Genomic DNA, 18,554 nt, shown 5'->3' with positions numbered 1-18,554 from the left:
GGGTCAGGGACGTAACCAGACGGCAGAACATTTGCCTAGCATGGATAAGGCTCTGAAATGGATCCCCAGCAAAGATGACAAAGAATGAAGTAACTAAGCAGTAGTATAAGAATTGTTAGACATGTTAAAATTCACGAATATATTTCTCATGTGTCTGTGTGGGAAACTGTCTTGAAACATTCCATAGGGAAACAGCACGAAACAGGCGTCCTTAGCTGCGGGGTTTGCAGTTGTACTACTTACTCCTAGGACGTTTGGATTGTGTGACGTTATATTAAATTTGGCACCTCGCAGGTGGTCCCTGAAGCTAAACTGGTGCTTTTTCCAATCATTTGCTCAGCCCTGTCTAGTTCAACATCTGTTTGCAAAGGTGCTCTGTGTGTGTGTGTGTGTGTGTGTGTGTGTGTGTGTCTTGAGCCATGGTGAGCTCACCTTTCCCTTCTTGAGACCCTTATGTGGTCTGTCTTTCTCTGTCAGGCTTTCAAGTTAATTGTTTCCTGTTTCTCTGAGTCTGTTCCTTATCCCCCTCTCAGACCACCCTCCACACACTCCTACCCCCACCCTCTCCCCAGCACATGGGTCTTTGTCTCTTGGCCTGCCCTTGGGCACCCTCTGAGAGCCTTTGAGTTAATTTCCAAGTAGAGCAATCTCAACACAAAACCATGCCATTCTTGTAAAGCCAGAAGTTGCTTTCCATGTTTCTAGATTTTTAGCGAGTCTTTGTTATGTACTGATTATTCTCTTAATCCCTGAGTGCTGAGGTTTTCTGTGAGATCACAAGTCTTTGTGACTGCTTGAGTTCGCTGGCATACCTTAGACAGTCACTGCTCCCAGAGCTTGCTGTCCCTAGTGACACTTTTCCCTGGCTATCTCTCCCATTCCTCTCATGAGTGTCAGAGCCTGCTGACTCTGGAGTTACTGCTAGAGTACCAGATAGCTCACAAATACTTTATATACACAGGGAGGGGAGGTGGGGGGGGCAGGGCTAGAGACAAGTCTCAGTGGTGGCTCACAACTGCCTGTGACTCCAGTTCTAGGGCCATTCACTGCTGCCTTCTGGCCTCTCTGAGCAGCAGGCGTGCAAGTGGTACACAGACATACACGTAGACAGAATACTCACATATATCAAAATAAATAATTTAGCCTTTAATCCCAGCAGTCAAGAGGCAGAGGAAGGTGAATATGTGAGTCCAAGGCCAACCTGGTCTACAGATCGAGTTTGAGGACAGCCAGGGGTACACAGAGAAACCCCTGTCTGGAAAACCAAACAAATAAAGTTTCAAAAGCCACTCCAGGTTCTGAGCCTTTGCTTCCTTATCCCCACACTCAGAAATCTTACCTAACTAGCTGTTTACAGTCTGGCCTTCCTTTCTCAAATTCTTTTCTCCGTGTTAGCTCTCTCACCTAGTCTTGCTGACACTGTTCATTATCCCCCACCCCATGAGAGCACACACGAGAGCTCTTTTGACAGCTTTTACAGTCTATAGTTCCCTGGCCATCTATTTTCAGTCCACTACAAAGTACAAGAGGAAACAAACCAAAAAGCTCTCACAAAACTGAGAATAACTTAGTGGCAGTGTGCTTGCCTCATATGCATGAGACCCTGAGTTTCATCTTCGGTATCTTAAGAGGTAGGGGAAACCCTTGACTGGGAATATATATGTCTGTGCATAGTGCATATGTACACATGAAAAGTGAAAAGTGAGTATAAACACATGACAGGGATTCAGTTCTCTTTGGAGGAAAGGAACGTCTTAGTTTCTACCCATTTGTTAGTAATGCTGAGTGCATCTCACCCTGCAACCCAAATCTGTATCTTTTTCCTGTGCAGCTTAAGCAAAGAAAAGCTTTGATGTTTATTGAGGATTTAGGCAACTACTTCCCAGTTAAGGAGAGATTTTTTTTTTTAAAGTTGTGCTTTCATTATGACTCCATTTATTGATCAAGGGATTTCTTGCCTCATTTAACTTCATAATCTGTTGATCAGATTAAGAAAATGTGAAAACTATTGTTTGGCACCATGAGTAGAGACTTTAAAGTGATGGTTTGGAGGCTGGATGATTCAAATACTATAATCCAAGAAAAGCGGCTAATTGATCATGCAGAATGTGTTTTTATGCTTTATTCTTTTTATGGACTGAGCATGCAATGAAACGAATCATCTTAAAAGTTTTGTGGATGTGCTGTTATGGAAGCAGGGACTTCCTAGTGTAGAAACAGCCAACAAAAAGTACTACATCAAGGAAGGAACAGAAAATGACGCACGGAAAAAGGCATAAACATAGGTTCAACATATTTTCAGCATCTATTATGCTTTTTTTAAATGTATCAAATAATACATAAAAGCAGAAAAGTGCCCTTGATTTTGGTACTTCTATCCTTACAGCTTTCCTACCCATAAACAGCTGTGTGTTCTGGGAAGACCCATGTTTACTCTTTACCTCCTACTTTGCCAGCTTATTGGTCGCTTTATTCTCATTAATTCTTCCTCTTGAGAGCTACCAGGGAAGAGAAGAAATGTGAACTTTGGGTCAGTCTAGTGCGCTTAGAAACAGAAGCAATTCAGTCTCAGTACAATAAATTTGGAAGACCTGTTCAAATTTTTTTGTGTGTCATTTAGGAATTTGTTCTATCCAACTGAGGGAACATTCCTCTTAATTAAATCCAGGACATCTTTGATATTGGTATTTTGTTTATTGACAAACATTATAAAGTGATTTTTCTCAGTCTCTGGAATATTTTATTTAGCTCTTTTGAGACAGGATCTTGCTACATAGTCAAGACTACCCTCAATCATATTCTCTCTCTCTCTCTCTCTCTCTCTCTCTCTCTCTCTCTCTCTCTCTCTCTCTCCAGGGTTTCTTTGTGCAGCCCTGGCTGTCCTGGAATTTGCTCTATAGACCAGGCTGGCCTCAAACTCACAGAGATCTGCCTGCCTCTGCTTTTTGAGTTCTGGGATTAAAGGCGTGCGCCACCACCACCAGGCTAGTTCTCTCCTTCCTTACATTTATTTCATGTGTGTGTGTATGATGACAAAAGTCACAGGATGACTCGCTGGATGGCATCAGTTCTCTCTTTCTGTCCTGTGGTCCTGGGTCGTGAAAGCAAGTTCCTTTATGCCCGGAACTCTCACCATAGCCACGGCCTCAGTCTCTTCAGTCTCCCAAGTGCTAGGATTCAGGCCTTCCCTACAGCAACCGGCCTGTTCCGCAGGAGTCTGATGGACAAAGGAAAGGGAATCATGTATTTGTACCAATTGCATAACAGAATCTAAACCTGTTTACATTGATGTTTTTTTTTTTTTTTTGTTTTTTTTTTTTTTTTTTGGTTTTTCGAGACAGGGTTTCTCTGTGGCTTTGGAGTCTGTCCTGGAACTAGCTCTTGTAGACCAGGCTGGTCTCGAACTCACAGAGATCCGCCTGCCTCTGCCTCCCGAGTGCTGGGATTAAAGGCGTGCGCCACCATCGCCCGGCCCTTACATTGATGTTTTTTATGGCTTAAAATTACCCAGAGAAGTAATATACCCATTCTATACACAGGGAGTGTGAGACTCAGAAATACTATCTGAGCAGTCTCTCAGCTTACAAAGAAAACCCAGACTAATCAGTTGTCTTCAAATGAGGAATGATCCGTACAAAAATCCCCCAAAACATCTATTTGCAGGGACTTCAAGGGAAACCCATTACAGACAAACGCTTTTACAGAATTAAAAAAAAAAAATCTAGATCAATGGTTGGGTATCCTCCGTACCCTGCCCTTAGTGGAGTGGGGGGAGGGGCAAAAGCATATTATTGTATACAAGATCCCTCACAGAACGGCCAAATCACAATGGACAGAGCAGATTACTGAGGAAATGGTGACAGCATTATGGCACTTTGGCCTAAGATGCTAAAGTGACTATGTAATATTAGCGCAGCTGTGCACTTCCTTAAGCACAGTTGTGACAACTGCTGGACAGCCTCACTGCAGACAGCTGCAGGCTCGGATTTACTTCTGCAAACCTCACCCCTACCCCTCGGTCAGGCGGCTGTCGCCAGCTGTCGTAGCACTCATCACAATCTCCCCTTTCCCACTCCCACGCACCCGCCAAGGCCGGCGCGGCCCCGACGCGGAGGCGCGCGCCTCGCGCACGTGACGGGTCTGGGGAGGGCAGTTTTCATTCTCCCCTCCCCCTTCCAGAAGCCCCCGCCTTCTCCTTCTAGGACGAGGCTTTTCATTGGGTCACCACCAGAGTGACCCCCAGGTCAGCCAATCAAGATGCGGCACCTCAGGTAAGGCCCGCCCCCTGGCGGTCCTCAGGTTCCTTCCCGCTCACACCGGAGTCACTTCCGAAGAGAGAACCGCCATGAAGAGAGTAGGGGGTGCCGCCCACCTCTGCACCGACAGCCTCCCCGAGTCCCAGCAGCAAGACGGCAACCACGCAACCAGCTTCTCCATTCACAGCTCATGCCGCCGTCGCCAGCGGCGCCGACATGACAAGGCGCTGCATGCCCGCTAGGCCAGGTTTCCCCTCATCCCCAGCCCCGGGGTCATCGCCCCCGCGCTGCCATCTGAGACCCGGTAGTACCGCCCCTGCTGCAGCGGGAAAAAGAACAGAAAGTCCTGGGGACAGGTACCGTGCAGAGGGCTTGAGAAGGGGCCGGGTCGTGGGGGCACGGGTAGAAGGGAGGACTGCGGACGGCTGCTCTTGAGTTCCCGCCATCCTCAGCGAGCTCAGGCCTTGATGTTCTGGGGCCTGCAAACCCTTGCCCCGCCTCCGCGCGGGGGCTTCTGGGAGTTGGAGTCTCCTTTTTTGTAGTTGGGATGTTGCTTTTGGTATAGTGACCACGGTAGCTATGGAGAGCTCGCCTTAGGCAGAAGGTTATTTTTATTCTTTTCGAGAGCTTGACCTGGGACCCTCCCTACTCAATGCATCTATTTAGATCGTTCTGATGCTGGTGGTTTCTACACTGTGCGTGGAATTATGTAAGATGTGATAAGGAAAACCCACGAATTACTTTATAGTACAGTGTACACGATCATTCATACTAAAAAGATTTTTGGAATGCGCCTGTTTTCTCCTTGAGTAACTTTCTGCCTCTCCAAGAAAGCTTTCTTTTCCTCTTTATTTTTTTCTTCTCTCTCTCTCTTCTTTCTCTCTCTCTCTCTCTCTCTCTCTCTCTCTCTCTCTCTTTCTCTCTTTGTAAAGATTTTCTGGGAGCTATGTAATGATGGAGAATTTCATCAAATGACATCCTCTGACAATAAAACATACTTAAATTATCTATGAACTTGGTACTGTCTTTTTTATTTTAATTTTTAAAATTAACACGGTTAAAAGTAAATTTGTGTTTTAAAAGTATTGTGGCATAGACTCACAATCCTTTATCTTAATTCTGAATGCCAGAAAGCTATGAAAAACAAACGCTTCCATTAAGTTTTTTACCACAGCTCATTTGGCAGCCGAGGCAGGCTGGCCAGAGTTAATGTAAGATTGTCTACTGCTGTCATAAGCTTTGCTGGAGAAATATTAGTATGTTTGGCTACAGGTTACAACACCAGACCATGCTGGGGGTTGTATATAATACATTCAAGTTATTTTCTTCCCAAAGTCCAGTAAATCCAGAATTCTAACCCGTTTGGTTCCTGAACTTTCAGATAAAGGTTTGTGAGGCTGTCATAATCTTTTTAACCAGTTACAGAGAAGTTATGGACATTTCTGTGCATTCAGAGTTAGGGAAGCAATTATTTTTACCTCTAGAAAGTTTCATTTATAGTTACGTGATTTACCTAAAGCCATTTTCCCCCCTCTTTCTAGTGTATTTAGGAGGAGTATTAGGCTTGATGCTTTAGGGAAGAGATATGGCGTTATATTTAGCAGAACTAGTAGTATTATTTTGATTTGCATTAGCTGCTTATGGATTCTTTTCCACCTTTCCAGCTACCAATAATAGGGTATCACTTGTCTTCCCTTTGCAGACTAGCATTTCTTCCTTTACTCGGTGGTGGAGTTAATTTACCTAATGTAATTTACTTTCTATAAACAAATGTATATATTCTCCTTTAGCCTGTAACTTATCTTTCAGTCAGAACCATTTAGATTCTATCAACATACCTTTCGAGTCTTAAGTAAGCCAGTAATGATGCGCATCGCTCTTATGTGACCAATAAAAAGATAGAAAAGGACATCAGCCTTGGATTTGGATTGCTCATTCACTGAGTAATCAAGTTCATCCACAGAGGAGACAACGCTGGTAGCCTACTGCTGCTGGCTATCAGCAAAATGGATACATTTTATAAATTTTTTATAACTTATTTACTTTATTTCATATTCATTGATGTTTTGCCTGCATGTATGTCTGTGTGAGGGTGTCAGATCCCCTGGAACTGGAGTTACAGACAGTTGTGAGCTGCCATGTGGGTGCTTGAAATTGAACCCAGGTCCTCTGGAAGAGCAGTCAGTGCTCTTAACTGCTGAGCTTTCCAGCCCCTCAGTAAGTTATTTACTCAGTTTTCCTATACATGTAATATCAGTGTGCAAGAGTAAGTCAGAGTTGAGGTTTTGGTAATAATTGCTGTGTGTCCATCTTAGGGCACAGTAACCCATAAAAATTATTAAACCAGTTTGGTTTTAGATCTTTTTCCTTGTTAACTTTCACATCTCTGTTTTTCATTTTAGTTGGGTAGTATGCTGTTTTTTAAAAAATGCTTAAGAGTTTTATTACTATTTTACTTATTTTTATGTGTATGACTGTGTTGGCTGCATGTATATCTGCACCATGTGTGTGTCTGGTGCCTGAGGAGACCAGAAGAGGGTGTCACATACCCTGGAGCTGGAGTCAGACATTTGTGAACAACCAAACCACTTCTCTGCAAGAACAGCAAGGTTCTTAAACACTGAGCCATCTCTTCAGCCCCTTGAACTCTTTTGTGTTTTTGTTTATATGGTTTTTTGGTTTGTGTGTGGGTGGTGTCCCCTGAGTCAAGGTCTCACTATGTAGCTCCCACTGGCCTAAAATTCACTACATAGACCAGCCTGATCTCAAACAAATGCACCTGCCTCTGTCTCCTGAGTGCTGGAATTAAAGGTGTGCTCCACTGCTGCTGGCTAATCTTAAGGAATCTTAGATTTAGAAAAAGAAAAAATCATTTGAAACACAGTGTGGCTCATTCTAGTTTTTGCTGTTGCTTAGTTTAGACTCAAAGATTCTTTCTGCTTTTGCCTTGCACATTCCTTTCTCTGTGGTTTTGGAGCCTGTCCTGGAACTAGCTCTTGTAGACCAGGCTGGTCTCGAACTCACAGAGATCCGCCTGCCTCTGCCTCCCTAGTGCTGGGATTAAAGGCGTGCGCCACCACCGCCCGGCTGCACAGTCCTTTCAATTATCTCCCTAGAATCAACAACCTAGGTGTTGTTTCTCCCATCTGTTACCCTGCTCCTGCTGCAAGAGTTTGTGAAGGTTTATGATCCATCGCCATTACTCACCACTTCCCTAGATTTACACTGCAGTTTTGCCATTTTAGTATTGTTGATTTTATTGTCTCCGTTGTATATATAAACAGAGAAAATTGGTTATATTTTCAACTTTCTTATGGCTTAGCAAAGTATGATTACTATTGTCAGAACCTGATTAGTTACATCACAGAGTGGAATCCTGCTGGTTATGTAAATCTAACATTCACCACTTAATCTAAAGTATTTATGTTTTAATACTTGATTTTGTGATACCATATTAGTTGTGCTTTTGTTTTCAGGAAACAATCAATCATAGATTTCTTCAAGCCAGCTTCAAAACAAGGTATGCGTGTTGTTAATGTATTTTTGATGGGTTGTTTTAGAGGTGAAGAGGGCCTCCAAACTTTGATTATACTGTTCAGAATTGGAAATTGTACATTTTTAATGAAGATGTGATAAACATTGAGCCATTTGTTATGCATTTTTAACATTTAAAATAATTCAGTTTATAGTGTTTTTAATTTTTTTTTTTTTTTTTTTAAATTCCCAAAACAGTTTCTCTGTGTAGATCTGGCTGTCCTGGAACTCACTCTGTAGACCAGGCTGGCCTCGAACTCATAGATCTATCTGCCTCTGCTTCCCAATGTTTATATTATTTTTATTCTCTAATACAGTAGCTCACAAATGGAGCCATAGGGAGGTTAGATGAGGTAGCAGAAGGGATTCATGAATGTAAACTTCATAAAAGGTAAATCTATTTCTTAATTTCTCTCTCTTCCAAAATGTATTTTATTACCCAAATATTAATTGGCTTGAATTTTTTAATTCAATTTTTCAATAATTTATAAATTGATAGTTAGATAGTAATAGAAACGTTAGTTTATTTTTAATAACATACAGTTTGTATGTGTTTTAATTGTGGCTGTTTTAGATAAACATATGTTGGATTCTCAACAAAAATCAAACATCCAATATGGAGGAAATGGAGTATCCATCAATGGAACAGAACAATTTGAAAGGAAATTATCATCACCAAAAAAACCCAAACCCAAAAGAATGTCATCAGAAGAAAGTCCTATTTTAGAAGCTTTCATGAAAGGTGGTAAAGAGCACCACAAAGATCATGGTGTACATGAATCACGTCAGCCTTGTATGTCAGTAGGCTCCAAATACTTACTTAAAGGAGCAGGTATGTATGCTCCTTCCTCTTATCGATTGTCCAAAGAGATGAAGGCACGAAAGAAAAAACACCGGTCTCCAGAGAGAAGGAAGTCACTGTTCATTCATGAAAGTAACAGGGAGAAGAATGAGAGAGATCGAGGAAAGACCAATGAAGACTCCAGAAAGCAGGCCCAAGAGACAGAAGGTGACATCTTCAAGAACAGCTCCAGAAGTGTTAGTAGCAGAAGCAGTCTGTCCCGGCACCACCCAGGAGAAAGCCCCCTGGGAGCTCGGTTCCAGTTGTCATTAGCTTCTTACTGCCGAGAACGAGAGCAGAAGAAGTTGAGAAAGGAACAAATGGAGCAGAGAATCAACTCGGAAAATTCTTTCTCAGAAACATCCTTAAAATCCTCTAGCATAGGGAAAAAATGTAAGCCAAGGCATGAGCACAGCAAACAGAATGATGCTGTACCTGGGAAGAGTAACCTGTCAAATCTGGTATGTACAGTAATTACTGGGTTAGCTTTACCACTGCTGTACCATGGTTAGATCCTAAGTCTAAAGATACTTAATAATCCGTAACATTTAAGGAAATGCAGTACATAATTTGGGCTGACACTGAATTCATTAGGTTTCCTCCAACTCCCCTACATTGAATTCAGTAAATTTCTTTACCCAATTTTTTCAGACTAGGAGTAAAGATCATTTCTAGTGGAAAGTAAACATTCAGGCAAGTATAGTCATTTTTTTTTTTAAGTTAAGATTTCCAAAAGTAGGTACCGAAGGAATGGCAAATATAAAAGAACAAGAAACAATTTAGAGCATTGGTTCTTAAAATGTCCTCGGAGCAGTAGCAGCGCTAGCAGCAGTTGGGAATTTGTCAGAAATGCGGTCTCTGCTTGGAGAGACAGTGGAGTTGGAACCCATCAGTTCTTGGTTCTAAAGCCATCAGGATAACTGATACACTCCAAAAGTTGAAGAATCACTGTTCCAGATATATATAAATCTTTATTATTTTATTTAAACCTGTATGTGAAGGTACCCATAGAGGCCAAAAGAAGCCATCAGATCCCTTGGAGTTGTAGTTACTGATGGTTGTGAGCTGCCTGATGTGGATGCTAAGAACTCAAGTCCTACAAGAGGACAAAAACTCATAACTGCTGAGCTATTTCTCCAGCCCCATAAATAAATCTTTGATTGGGCATGGGTCTTAGAAACATAGTTGATGACTTAGAAAACTACATGTATTTTTTTAGTTCTTACCATTTTTCTTTTGAGAATATAGACTCAGTATCAGAGCTTTCCACTCTTCCCTAGAAAATCAACTATGCTGGTCTTTGTAACCTAATCCTTGCTCAGAAACAAAAACAATTTAGAACTAGGAATGCCGCTCTGGTTCAATGCTTGCCCACAAGTATATAAGAACCCTGCAGTTCCCAACATTGCGTAGAAGTGCAGTTGATAAGCTGCTATGAAAACTTCAAATCAGATAAACCAGAAATAACTAACATTCCAGTAGTGAATAAAAAGAAATCTTGGTTGGCATTGTGTATTACTAGAAGATATTGTAAATTCAGAGGCCTCTTTGCAATAAGATTGTGCATTTACTATAAATGTTGCTAATGATGAATAGATATAATATTTGGTCCATAAACTAATAGTTTTCAACTATTGTATTAATTTTTGAGTTATGAGTATAAATTACTGTTAACTTATGAAACATGAACTACTTTTTTGTGTTTTTTTTTTTAGCATATTTTATGATACAGATGGCAGTGTGTATGTGTATTTGGTATTGCGTTTGGGCCTTCTGTCTCTGGACAAGCACTGTACCATTGAGCTACATCACTAGCCCATACCCTTATTTAAGATCTTTAAAGTTCTTTAAAAAAAAAACAACAACAAAAACTACCTCTGAGTATAGATGCTTGCTTTATTGGTCTAGAAGTCTGTTCAAATGTAAGTTCATATTTTTTACTTCCTCATAGGAAAACGGACATCTCTCAAGAAAAAGATCATCTTCAGACTCATGGGAACTTTCAGGTAGGTAGCATCAGATTTAAACAGAATTTCTAAGTAAGTTTGAAAATAAATTTATTCAAATATTCATTTCCCTTTCTAGAATTAAATGTCTCAGATAGTAAGAGTTTTATAAAATTACATCCCAGAAGAATGTTATTCCAAGCTAGGTATGGTGGCACATGTCTTTATGTTCAAGACCTCAGGAGGCAGGGATGAGGATCTAGAGCTTGTAGTCAGCCTGAACTATACTGAGTAAGAACTGACCTCAAAAAAAGTGATTGAATTTATTCTGTATAATTTGTTGTCTTGACTTCTCTCTGCCTTATTCAGGAGTTCCTAATAGTGTGTTTTAGCAATGTGTTCTGAATCCTTGGCTACATCAAGAAACATAATTTTGGTGTTAGGAGAGAGGCACATACCTGTAATTCTAACACTCAGGCTGAGGGAAGAGGATTGCAAGTTTGGGGCTAACGGGCTACAATGGGTTGCTGTCCCAGAACAAATGAACAGCAGCATATTCTTGCATTCTTGTATACTGTTGAAATGTTTTGTATGAAGTTAAAACAGTATCCAAATATTTCAAATACAAAGAGGCCTTTCTAAAATAACATCTCAAGGAAACAGAGGCAGGCCTGGTCGACAGACTGAGTTCCAGGACAGGTTCCAAAGCTACACAGAGAAACACAAGCCAAACAAACAAACAAAAGATAATCTGTTTAACTACCTCAACCTTGGTTTTTAGTCATTTGATTTCTCTTCCTGCATTGTTTTTGTTTTGTTTTATTTTGCTTTTTCTAGACAAAGTTTTCTGTATAGTCCTGGCTGTCCAGGAACATGCTCTATAGATCAGGCTGGCCTTGAACTGCCTTTGCCTCCTGAATGCTAGGATTAAAGCCATTCACCTCCAATGTTGAGCAAATATATAGCTATTGAAGTGTTTCTGGTTGCAGTTGTTAAAGAACACAGGCATCTGTAAGTAACAAAGTACCCAAGCTTGCGTAGCTTCAAACAGCAAAAACTATTACCTCATAGTTCTAGAAAGTTGAAGTCTAAAATCAGTGCATTGGTAAGGCCTTCCTCTGATTACTCTTGGGGAAGACTGCATCTTTACATCTTACCGCTTCTGGTGTTTGCTTGTAGGCTTTAGTATTCCTTGATTTAAAATGTCATCACTCAGTAACGTGGTATCTTGTGTATTCCCTCTGGCATACCTGTATTTGGGTCTAAATTTCCTATTTTAGTAAGGAAGCTGATCCTTCGCATCGACCTTGTTTTAATTTGGGTATAATCTGTGAAGACCCTGTTCCCAGTTAAGTTCTTGTCCTTGAGTGAAAGTCAGTAGTTGACCATATTTGGGGAGACACAGCACAACCCATAGCAACTGAAAACTAGAAGGACATAAGAATTGGTGGTAATCACTAGGTGGAAATATTTGGATGAGTCTATTTATGGGGTTAGTTTTTGGTTTGGTGTTTTTATGTTTTTGTTTTTTAAAACAGGGCTGTCCAATTCCCCCAGCCCCTTCTAGTCCAGACTGACCTTGTATTCACGATCCTCCGGCCTCAGACTCTCTACTGCTGGGATTGTAGGTATACACCACAATGCAAGGTAGAATTTGTTTGTTTGTTTGATTGATTGATTGGCTGATTGATTTCTCTCTGTAGCTTTGGCTGTCCCGGAGCACTATGTAGACCAAGCTGACTTCAAACTCAGAGATTCCCTTGCCTCTGCCTCCCAAGTGATTTATCTGTCTTTTAGTCCTATATTTGCTTATAATCTAAAACCCCCTTTTATTTTTGAAGTATTTGATTCTAGAACCAGGTGGTTTGGGGGCTTGAAAAGAACGTCCACTTTGAGCAGAAGTACTCTAGAATCCCCTCATTTACTGCCGTAGTGCCAGTGTACAGTCTTAGGTTTTAGGGAGCGATACCTCTGGTAAGGTAGTAGCTTAATAGACTAACAATAACATTGAGCACCTGTCATTTAGCTCTAAATTTCTTGGGCATTCCTTTCAGTTCCCTTTCTTCATCACATATACATAGTGAATGGTTTCAGTTTAAACATTTCACCAGAGTTCTGTGAATAAGCTTGAGCCAGACAGAACAGTATGCTTTTCACTGATGTGACAAAAATTAATTTTAGGCTCTAAGCAGAATAAACTCTTCGACAAAAGAAAAAGGAACTCTGTGGACTCAGATCTGAAAAGCACAAAAGAATCTATCATACCAAAAGCAAAAGAGTCCTTTCTAGAGAAGCGTCCAGACACATCACATCAGAAGGAAAAGTTTATAAGACACATTGCACTGAAGACACCGGGTGGTGTTCTGCGCTTAGAAGATATAGCCAAGGAACCTGATGATGAAACAGAGCGTTCTTCTGCAGACTTGGCACCTTCAAATTCTGGCCACCATTCTTCCAGGAATAGTGACCAAGTCCACGCAGCAAGTACCAAAGAGACTAAAATACAGAAGCCCCACTTACCTTTACCTCAGGAAAAATCTGCAATTAAAAGAGCTAGCAACCTTCAGAAAAGTAAAACAGCTGGCTCTATGCCATCAAAAGAGACAAAACTACCTTTACTTTCCCATGTTCCAAGTGCTGTTTCCTCTCGAGTACCGTTAAATGCTAAAAATTGCACTCTTCCAGTTCCTAAAAAAGATAAAGAGCGTTCCTCCTCTAAAGAACATTCTGGGCATTCTGCAGAATCCTCCAAACACAAGGAACACAAAGCAAAGACTATTAAGGCTGTTTCTAATGAATCTTCAGGGAAAAGTTCTGGGGGATCTTTGCATTCAGAGTACAGCCCTCCTACAGAGTCTCCCCCAGCTGCCTTGGAAGTTGTGCCGCGTGTCCCAAGCCCTGCAGCACCTTCAGATAAAGAGACTTCAGGAAATTCTAATGCAGGTAGCAGTGCACTGACAAGGAAATTCAGGGGTGGTTTTGATAGTGATGAAGAAAGTTTAGGTTACAACTTAGAGAGCGATGAGGAAGAAGAAACATTAAAATCGCTGGAAGAAATAATGGCTTTGAACTTCAACCAGACTCCGCCAGCTTCAGGAAAGCCTCCTGCCTTTTCCAAGGGCCTTAGGTCCCAGTCATCAGACTACGTAGTAAGTAGTTCTGTGATAATTTGTCTTCACTTGATGGGGAAAAGATGAATTAAAGAAGATAGATTATTAACTTATTTTAAAATTCGGTGTTTACTACTACAACTCATCATTAGACGTGGGTATGATTTTCTCTTTTGGTAAATGAGTTCCCCATATCTTCAATTTTATTATTGTAAATCAGTGGTCTCCAAACTTTTTTGATCACATGTACTTTTTTATTGAAAGGAAACTTTAAGCATGTACGCCAATATAAATGTAACTTATAGATTCTATACATGTACCACTATAATACTGTGTACTTTTGAAATAAAGTATATACAAAAACAGAATTTAGAAGGAAAAAGAACAATTAAGTATTTTCCTGTGGCAGTTACGTAGAAGTTACTATAGATTAAGTTCTACTGGAGTTTCTATAGAAGTTCCATATAAATAGAAGTTCTATTATTTTCTTCCTGCACCCCAATGGATCACCTTGCACACCCCCTGCTTTGGAGACCACTGCTGTAAATGAAGGTAGAGTGTAGAAATGTTGTTAATTGTGGTGTGCAATTTTATTTATAAAGTGCTTCATTCTATCTTGGGAGTAAACTGTATTAATTTTAAGATTTCTGTAAAGTTTGGTGGGGAAGGTATAATATTCCATGGTAACACCTAAAAATTAGTGGTAGTTTGATTTCACTAAAATAGAATGCAGAACCAAAGTCAGGGATGCCACAAAGCCCTTGGGTGTTTGCATTTAGATCCAGAGGTTAGCAGGGTTTTACAGGCAGTGACCCTCCTAATGGATATTGGAATCAGATTGCCTGCAGTACAGAATACTAGATTTAAAGCATGATGGTGAAATTTTTCCTTTAAGAAGGCTATCATCCAGACTCAGGTTACTGACAGAAAATAGTCATTAGTACTTTGAATAACTTATTATCCCAGTTCTTCTACTAAGATAAGTTATAAATTATTTGTTAAACTTTCTTTTTGTTTTAGGAATATTCTCAGAGTGGAACTTACACAAATACTTTAGAGCGTCTTGTAAAGGAGATGGAAGACACACAAAGGTTGGTTAAAATCATAATCTGTTAAATTTAACAAGCTGCTTTGCTTATGTGGTTGACTTTATTTAACTAAATGATAAATTAGTATATATTGGGCTGGGGATTTAGCTCAAGTGGTAAGTGATTATCAAGCAAGTGCAAAGCCCTGACTTCTGGCTCCAGCACCAGAAATCCCAAGGAAACTAGAAGTTAACATGCATTTTATAGGAGTGCCTTTATTACAGGTCTCCTGTCAACTGTTATAGAAATACGATGTGCTCTCTTATTCATGAGATATCAAAAGATAGAGGCTTTACAGTATACCTTATATTGCATCATTATAAATTCCTTTTTGCTTGTTATAACAGTGTCTTAACTGATATTCTTGAGGAAAAGCATGGGTAGAACTTATTTTTATTGTGTGTGCACATGAAAGTGCTAGTGTGTGTTTGCTGTGGCCTACATGTGAAGCTCTGACGACTCCTTCCATTGTTGAGGCAGCCTTCTCAGTGCTCTGTATGCCAGGCCAGCTGACCATGAGCTCCAGGGAGTCTCCTGTCTCCGCCACCCATCTCCTTGTCGACACACTGGGATTGCAGACACTTAGGCTATGCATTCATTGCCCCCCCGCCTTTTTTTTTCTTTTCTTTCTTTCTTTTTTTTTTTGAGATAAGAGTCTCACTGGGTAGCCCTGGCTGCCTTCAGATTTACAAAATTCTGCTTACCTCTGCCTACTGGGTTCTGGGATTAGGAGTGTGCAGTACCACGCCTGGCATATGCATCCAGCTTTTATGTGGGTTCTGAGAATTTAGACTCAGGTCCTGATGCTTGTGCGGTGAGCGCTTACTCAGCAGCCATCACCACAGCCCTCGTTCAGTTTAGTTTAGCACACTAACATCAGTGTAGCCATCATCACCACCTCCTAGCTCCAGAATGTTCTTCGTCTTCTCAACTGAAACCATATGGCTCTTCCTGCCTTTGGCAAGCCACCATTTTTCTTTTTCTTCCTGTTTCTATGAAGTTGACTACTCTGGATATGTCATGTGAGATTATTTAGTAGTTTCCTTGTTAGATCAGGAATATTGTACTTAGCATAATGTCTTGTTTGTAGTGATGATTGGGTTAGAATTTCCTTTTTAAGGTTAGCTAGTCTGTCTTAAATACATGCCACATTTTATTCACTTATCCATTAATGAATGTTCACTTGGGCAGTATCTACTATTTGGCTGTTGTGGGAGGAAAAACGTTATGATAATGTGTGTACCTCCTTTCGGGTATTTTGGGTATATACCCACATGTGGACTTAGTGAATCATGAGGTGATTATTGGGATTTGGGAGAGCCACCACAGCAACCACAGCATTTTACGTAACCACCAGCGTGAAGGAGGATTTCTTTTCTCCACATCTTCTCCAGCACTTGCTATTTTCTCTCACTTTTTTTTCTTTTTATAATAACCATCTTAAAGGGCACAGAATGATTTCTCATTATGATTGACATTTTAAATCTATTTTTTTTTTTTAATTTTTTTTTTTTAAATCTATTTTTAAATCTATTGTGTGATTGGCTTTTTTTTTTTTCCAAGACAGAGTTTCTCTGTGACTTTGGAACCTGACCTGGAACTAGCTCATGTAGACCAGGTTGGCCTCGAACTCACAGAGATCCGCCTGCCTCTGCCACCACCACCCGGCAGCACATTGGAACAATACAGAGAAGGTTAACACGGCTCCTGTGTAAGGATGACATACAGATCTATGAAGCTTTCCATAGTTTTTTAAAATTTAGTATCATTTAACTCTGAAAAAACTCAGTTTTCGTAGAATATGATATAAACTATTTTGAATAAGGAACCATTATTTTATTTATTTGGGGGGTTTGTTCATTTTGTTTTCTAGAGTCAGGGTTTCTCTATAGCTCTGACTGAAGCTTACTTTGTAGACCAGACTCACAGCGCTCCCCTGCCTCTTCCTCCTGAGTGCTGGGGTTAATGGTGTGTGCCTCCACCACCACCACTGGCAGAAATAAAATTTGAAAAAAACATTTTTTTCATGTTTACCAATTTCAAGCATTTTTGTTACTGTTTTCTTGGGTTGGGGGAACGGTTATTTGCTTAGACATGATCTCAATATGTTGCTACAGCTGGCCACAAAGTTTGGATTCTTCTCCTAGTTTGCCCAAATTCTGGGTTTACAGGTGTGTGCACCATGTCCAACATTAAGTATAAAATTTGAAACTAAGATAACTGTACATTTATTCCTATATCATGTTACTCTTTGAAGGAATAGTTCAAAATGATAATAAGCAGCCCAGTTTATGTACCTCTAAAAATTGAGGGTCATAATTTCCCTAATGAAATTTATGTGACTAGCTGAATATAGTGGCAGTTGTTGGAATTCAGGAACTTGAATGAGTTCAGTGTCTGTCTCAGTGAATAAATGAGTAACAGCACTTGCTGCTGAGCTTGACATCCAGATTTCAGTCCCTGAGACTTAGGGTTAAAGGAGAGGACTGACGGTTGAGTTATCCTCCAGCCCATATACAAACCTAGTGTGCATACACACGTGCACATGTACACATGCAAATGCAAATAAATGTAATTTTGTTTGTTTGGTTTTGTTTTTTTAAATATTTATTTATTATGTATACAGCATTCCTTCCATGTATGCCTGCAGGCCAGAAGAGCGCACCAGACCCTATTACAGATGGTTGTGAGCCACCATGTGGTTGCTGGGAATTGAACTCAGGACCTTTGGAAGAGCAGGAAATGCTCTTAACCTCTGAGCCATCACTCCAGCCCCAGTTGGTTTTGGTTTTTTGACACAGGGTCTCACTATGTATGTCTAGCTGTCCTGGAATTCACTATATACTCAGACTCACAGAGAGATCTGCCTGCCACAGCCTCTGACATGCTGGGATTAAAGGCATGTGCCACTATGTCTGGCTTAAATATAATTTTAAAAATTAAGAAGTAAATAAAAATTTTAAACAGTGGGCCTGGAGATAAGGATCACTGGCTAAGAATACTTGCTGCTCTTCCAACGGGACTGATTTTGTTTTTCAAAACCCATGTCTGGTAGCTCACAACCACCTTCAGGAACTCCAACACCCTCTTCTGGTCTCTATGGAAAAACACACACGTGTGGCACACATATATAAATTAAACTTTAAATTAAAAATTATGTGACTGGTTACAGACTTATTGCTAGTGTGAATAACATGCCTTATTTATTCAAAGACTACTGATAAAACGAGCCTACAAAACTTCATTTAAAGTTTAGCCGACTGGAGTAGGTGAGAGGGCTCAGTGGACTCGAACTCACAGATCCAAGGACTGGGATTAAAGGCGTGAGCTACCACTCCCAGTTTCAAAATCAATTTTAATTCACTTTAAAAGTAAGTCTTAACTGCCTATATTATATAAAAGTTAATATATACAAGTCTCAAACTTGTTAAATATATAAGTAAATATAGAAAAATTTCAGACATTTAGGTTAAAAGTTTTTGCCTCTGAATTTAGAGAAATATTTAAAATTAAGCATTGATACATGTGGTGGTACACACCAGTAATAACATGTAAGTGGAGGGAGGCAGGAAGATCTCAAGTGTAAGGCCAGCCTAGGATATATCACAAGACCTAGATGTGTACACACATGTGCAGACACAATGGTAGTAGGGATATCTTTCTCAGACCAAACACAGAAGTACCATTTGGTGTGATGATTGACCCATCAGTAGTGATAGAACAGTAAGTTTATTGATTGCTTATTTTCCTTTAGTCTCACCAAGAGTTCATGTTTAAGT

The 18,554-nt window shown here is 40.3% G+C and overlaps 1 protein-coding gene and 1 pseudogene across 2 annotated transcripts in view; both read left to right on the top strand.

The window, feature by feature from the left end:
* The first annotated feature begins 4,321 nt into the window (after positions 1 to 4,321).
* Positions 4,322 to 18,554, top strand: part of Slf2 (SMC5-SMC6 complex localization factor 2) — a 52,882-nt gene continuing 38,649 nt past the window's right edge. The window contains exons 1-7 of one of the 2 annotated variants that reach the window (XM_057778027.1): positions 4,546 to 4,612; positions 7,733 to 7,776; positions 8,108 to 8,181; positions 8,365 to 9,092; positions 10,583 to 10,637; positions 12,759 to 13,726; positions 14,708 to 14,778. In XM_057778027.1, coding sequence (XP_057634010.1) covers positions 8,160 to 8,181; positions 8,365 to 9,092; positions 10,583 to 10,637; positions 12,759 to 13,726; positions 14,708 to 14,778 — 1,844 coding nt within the window. In that variant the 5' untranslated portion in view covers positions 4,546 to 4,612; positions 7,733 to 7,776; positions 8,108 to 8,159. Of the gene's footprint in view, positions 4,613 to 7,732; positions 7,777 to 8,107; positions 8,182 to 8,364; positions 9,093 to 10,582; positions 10,638 to 12,758; positions 13,727 to 14,707; positions 14,779 to 18,554 lie in introns of both variants that reach the window. The other variant, XM_057778026.1, reaches the window with a different exon arrangement.
* On the top strand, positions 16,427 to 16,527 carry LOC130880882 (U6 spliceosomal RNA; annotated as a pseudogene).

This window comes from Chionomys nivalis, chromosome 8 (assembly GCF_950005125.1).
Source record: "Chionomys nivalis chromosome 8, mChiNiv1.1, whole genome shotgun sequence".
Taxonomy (NCBI): Eukaryota; Metazoa; Chordata; class Mammalia; order Rodentia; family Cricetidae; genus Chionomys; species Chionomys nivalis.
The sequence above is the reverse complement of the archived record's forward strand: the minus strand, read 5'-3'. Positions and strand labels throughout refer to the sequence as shown.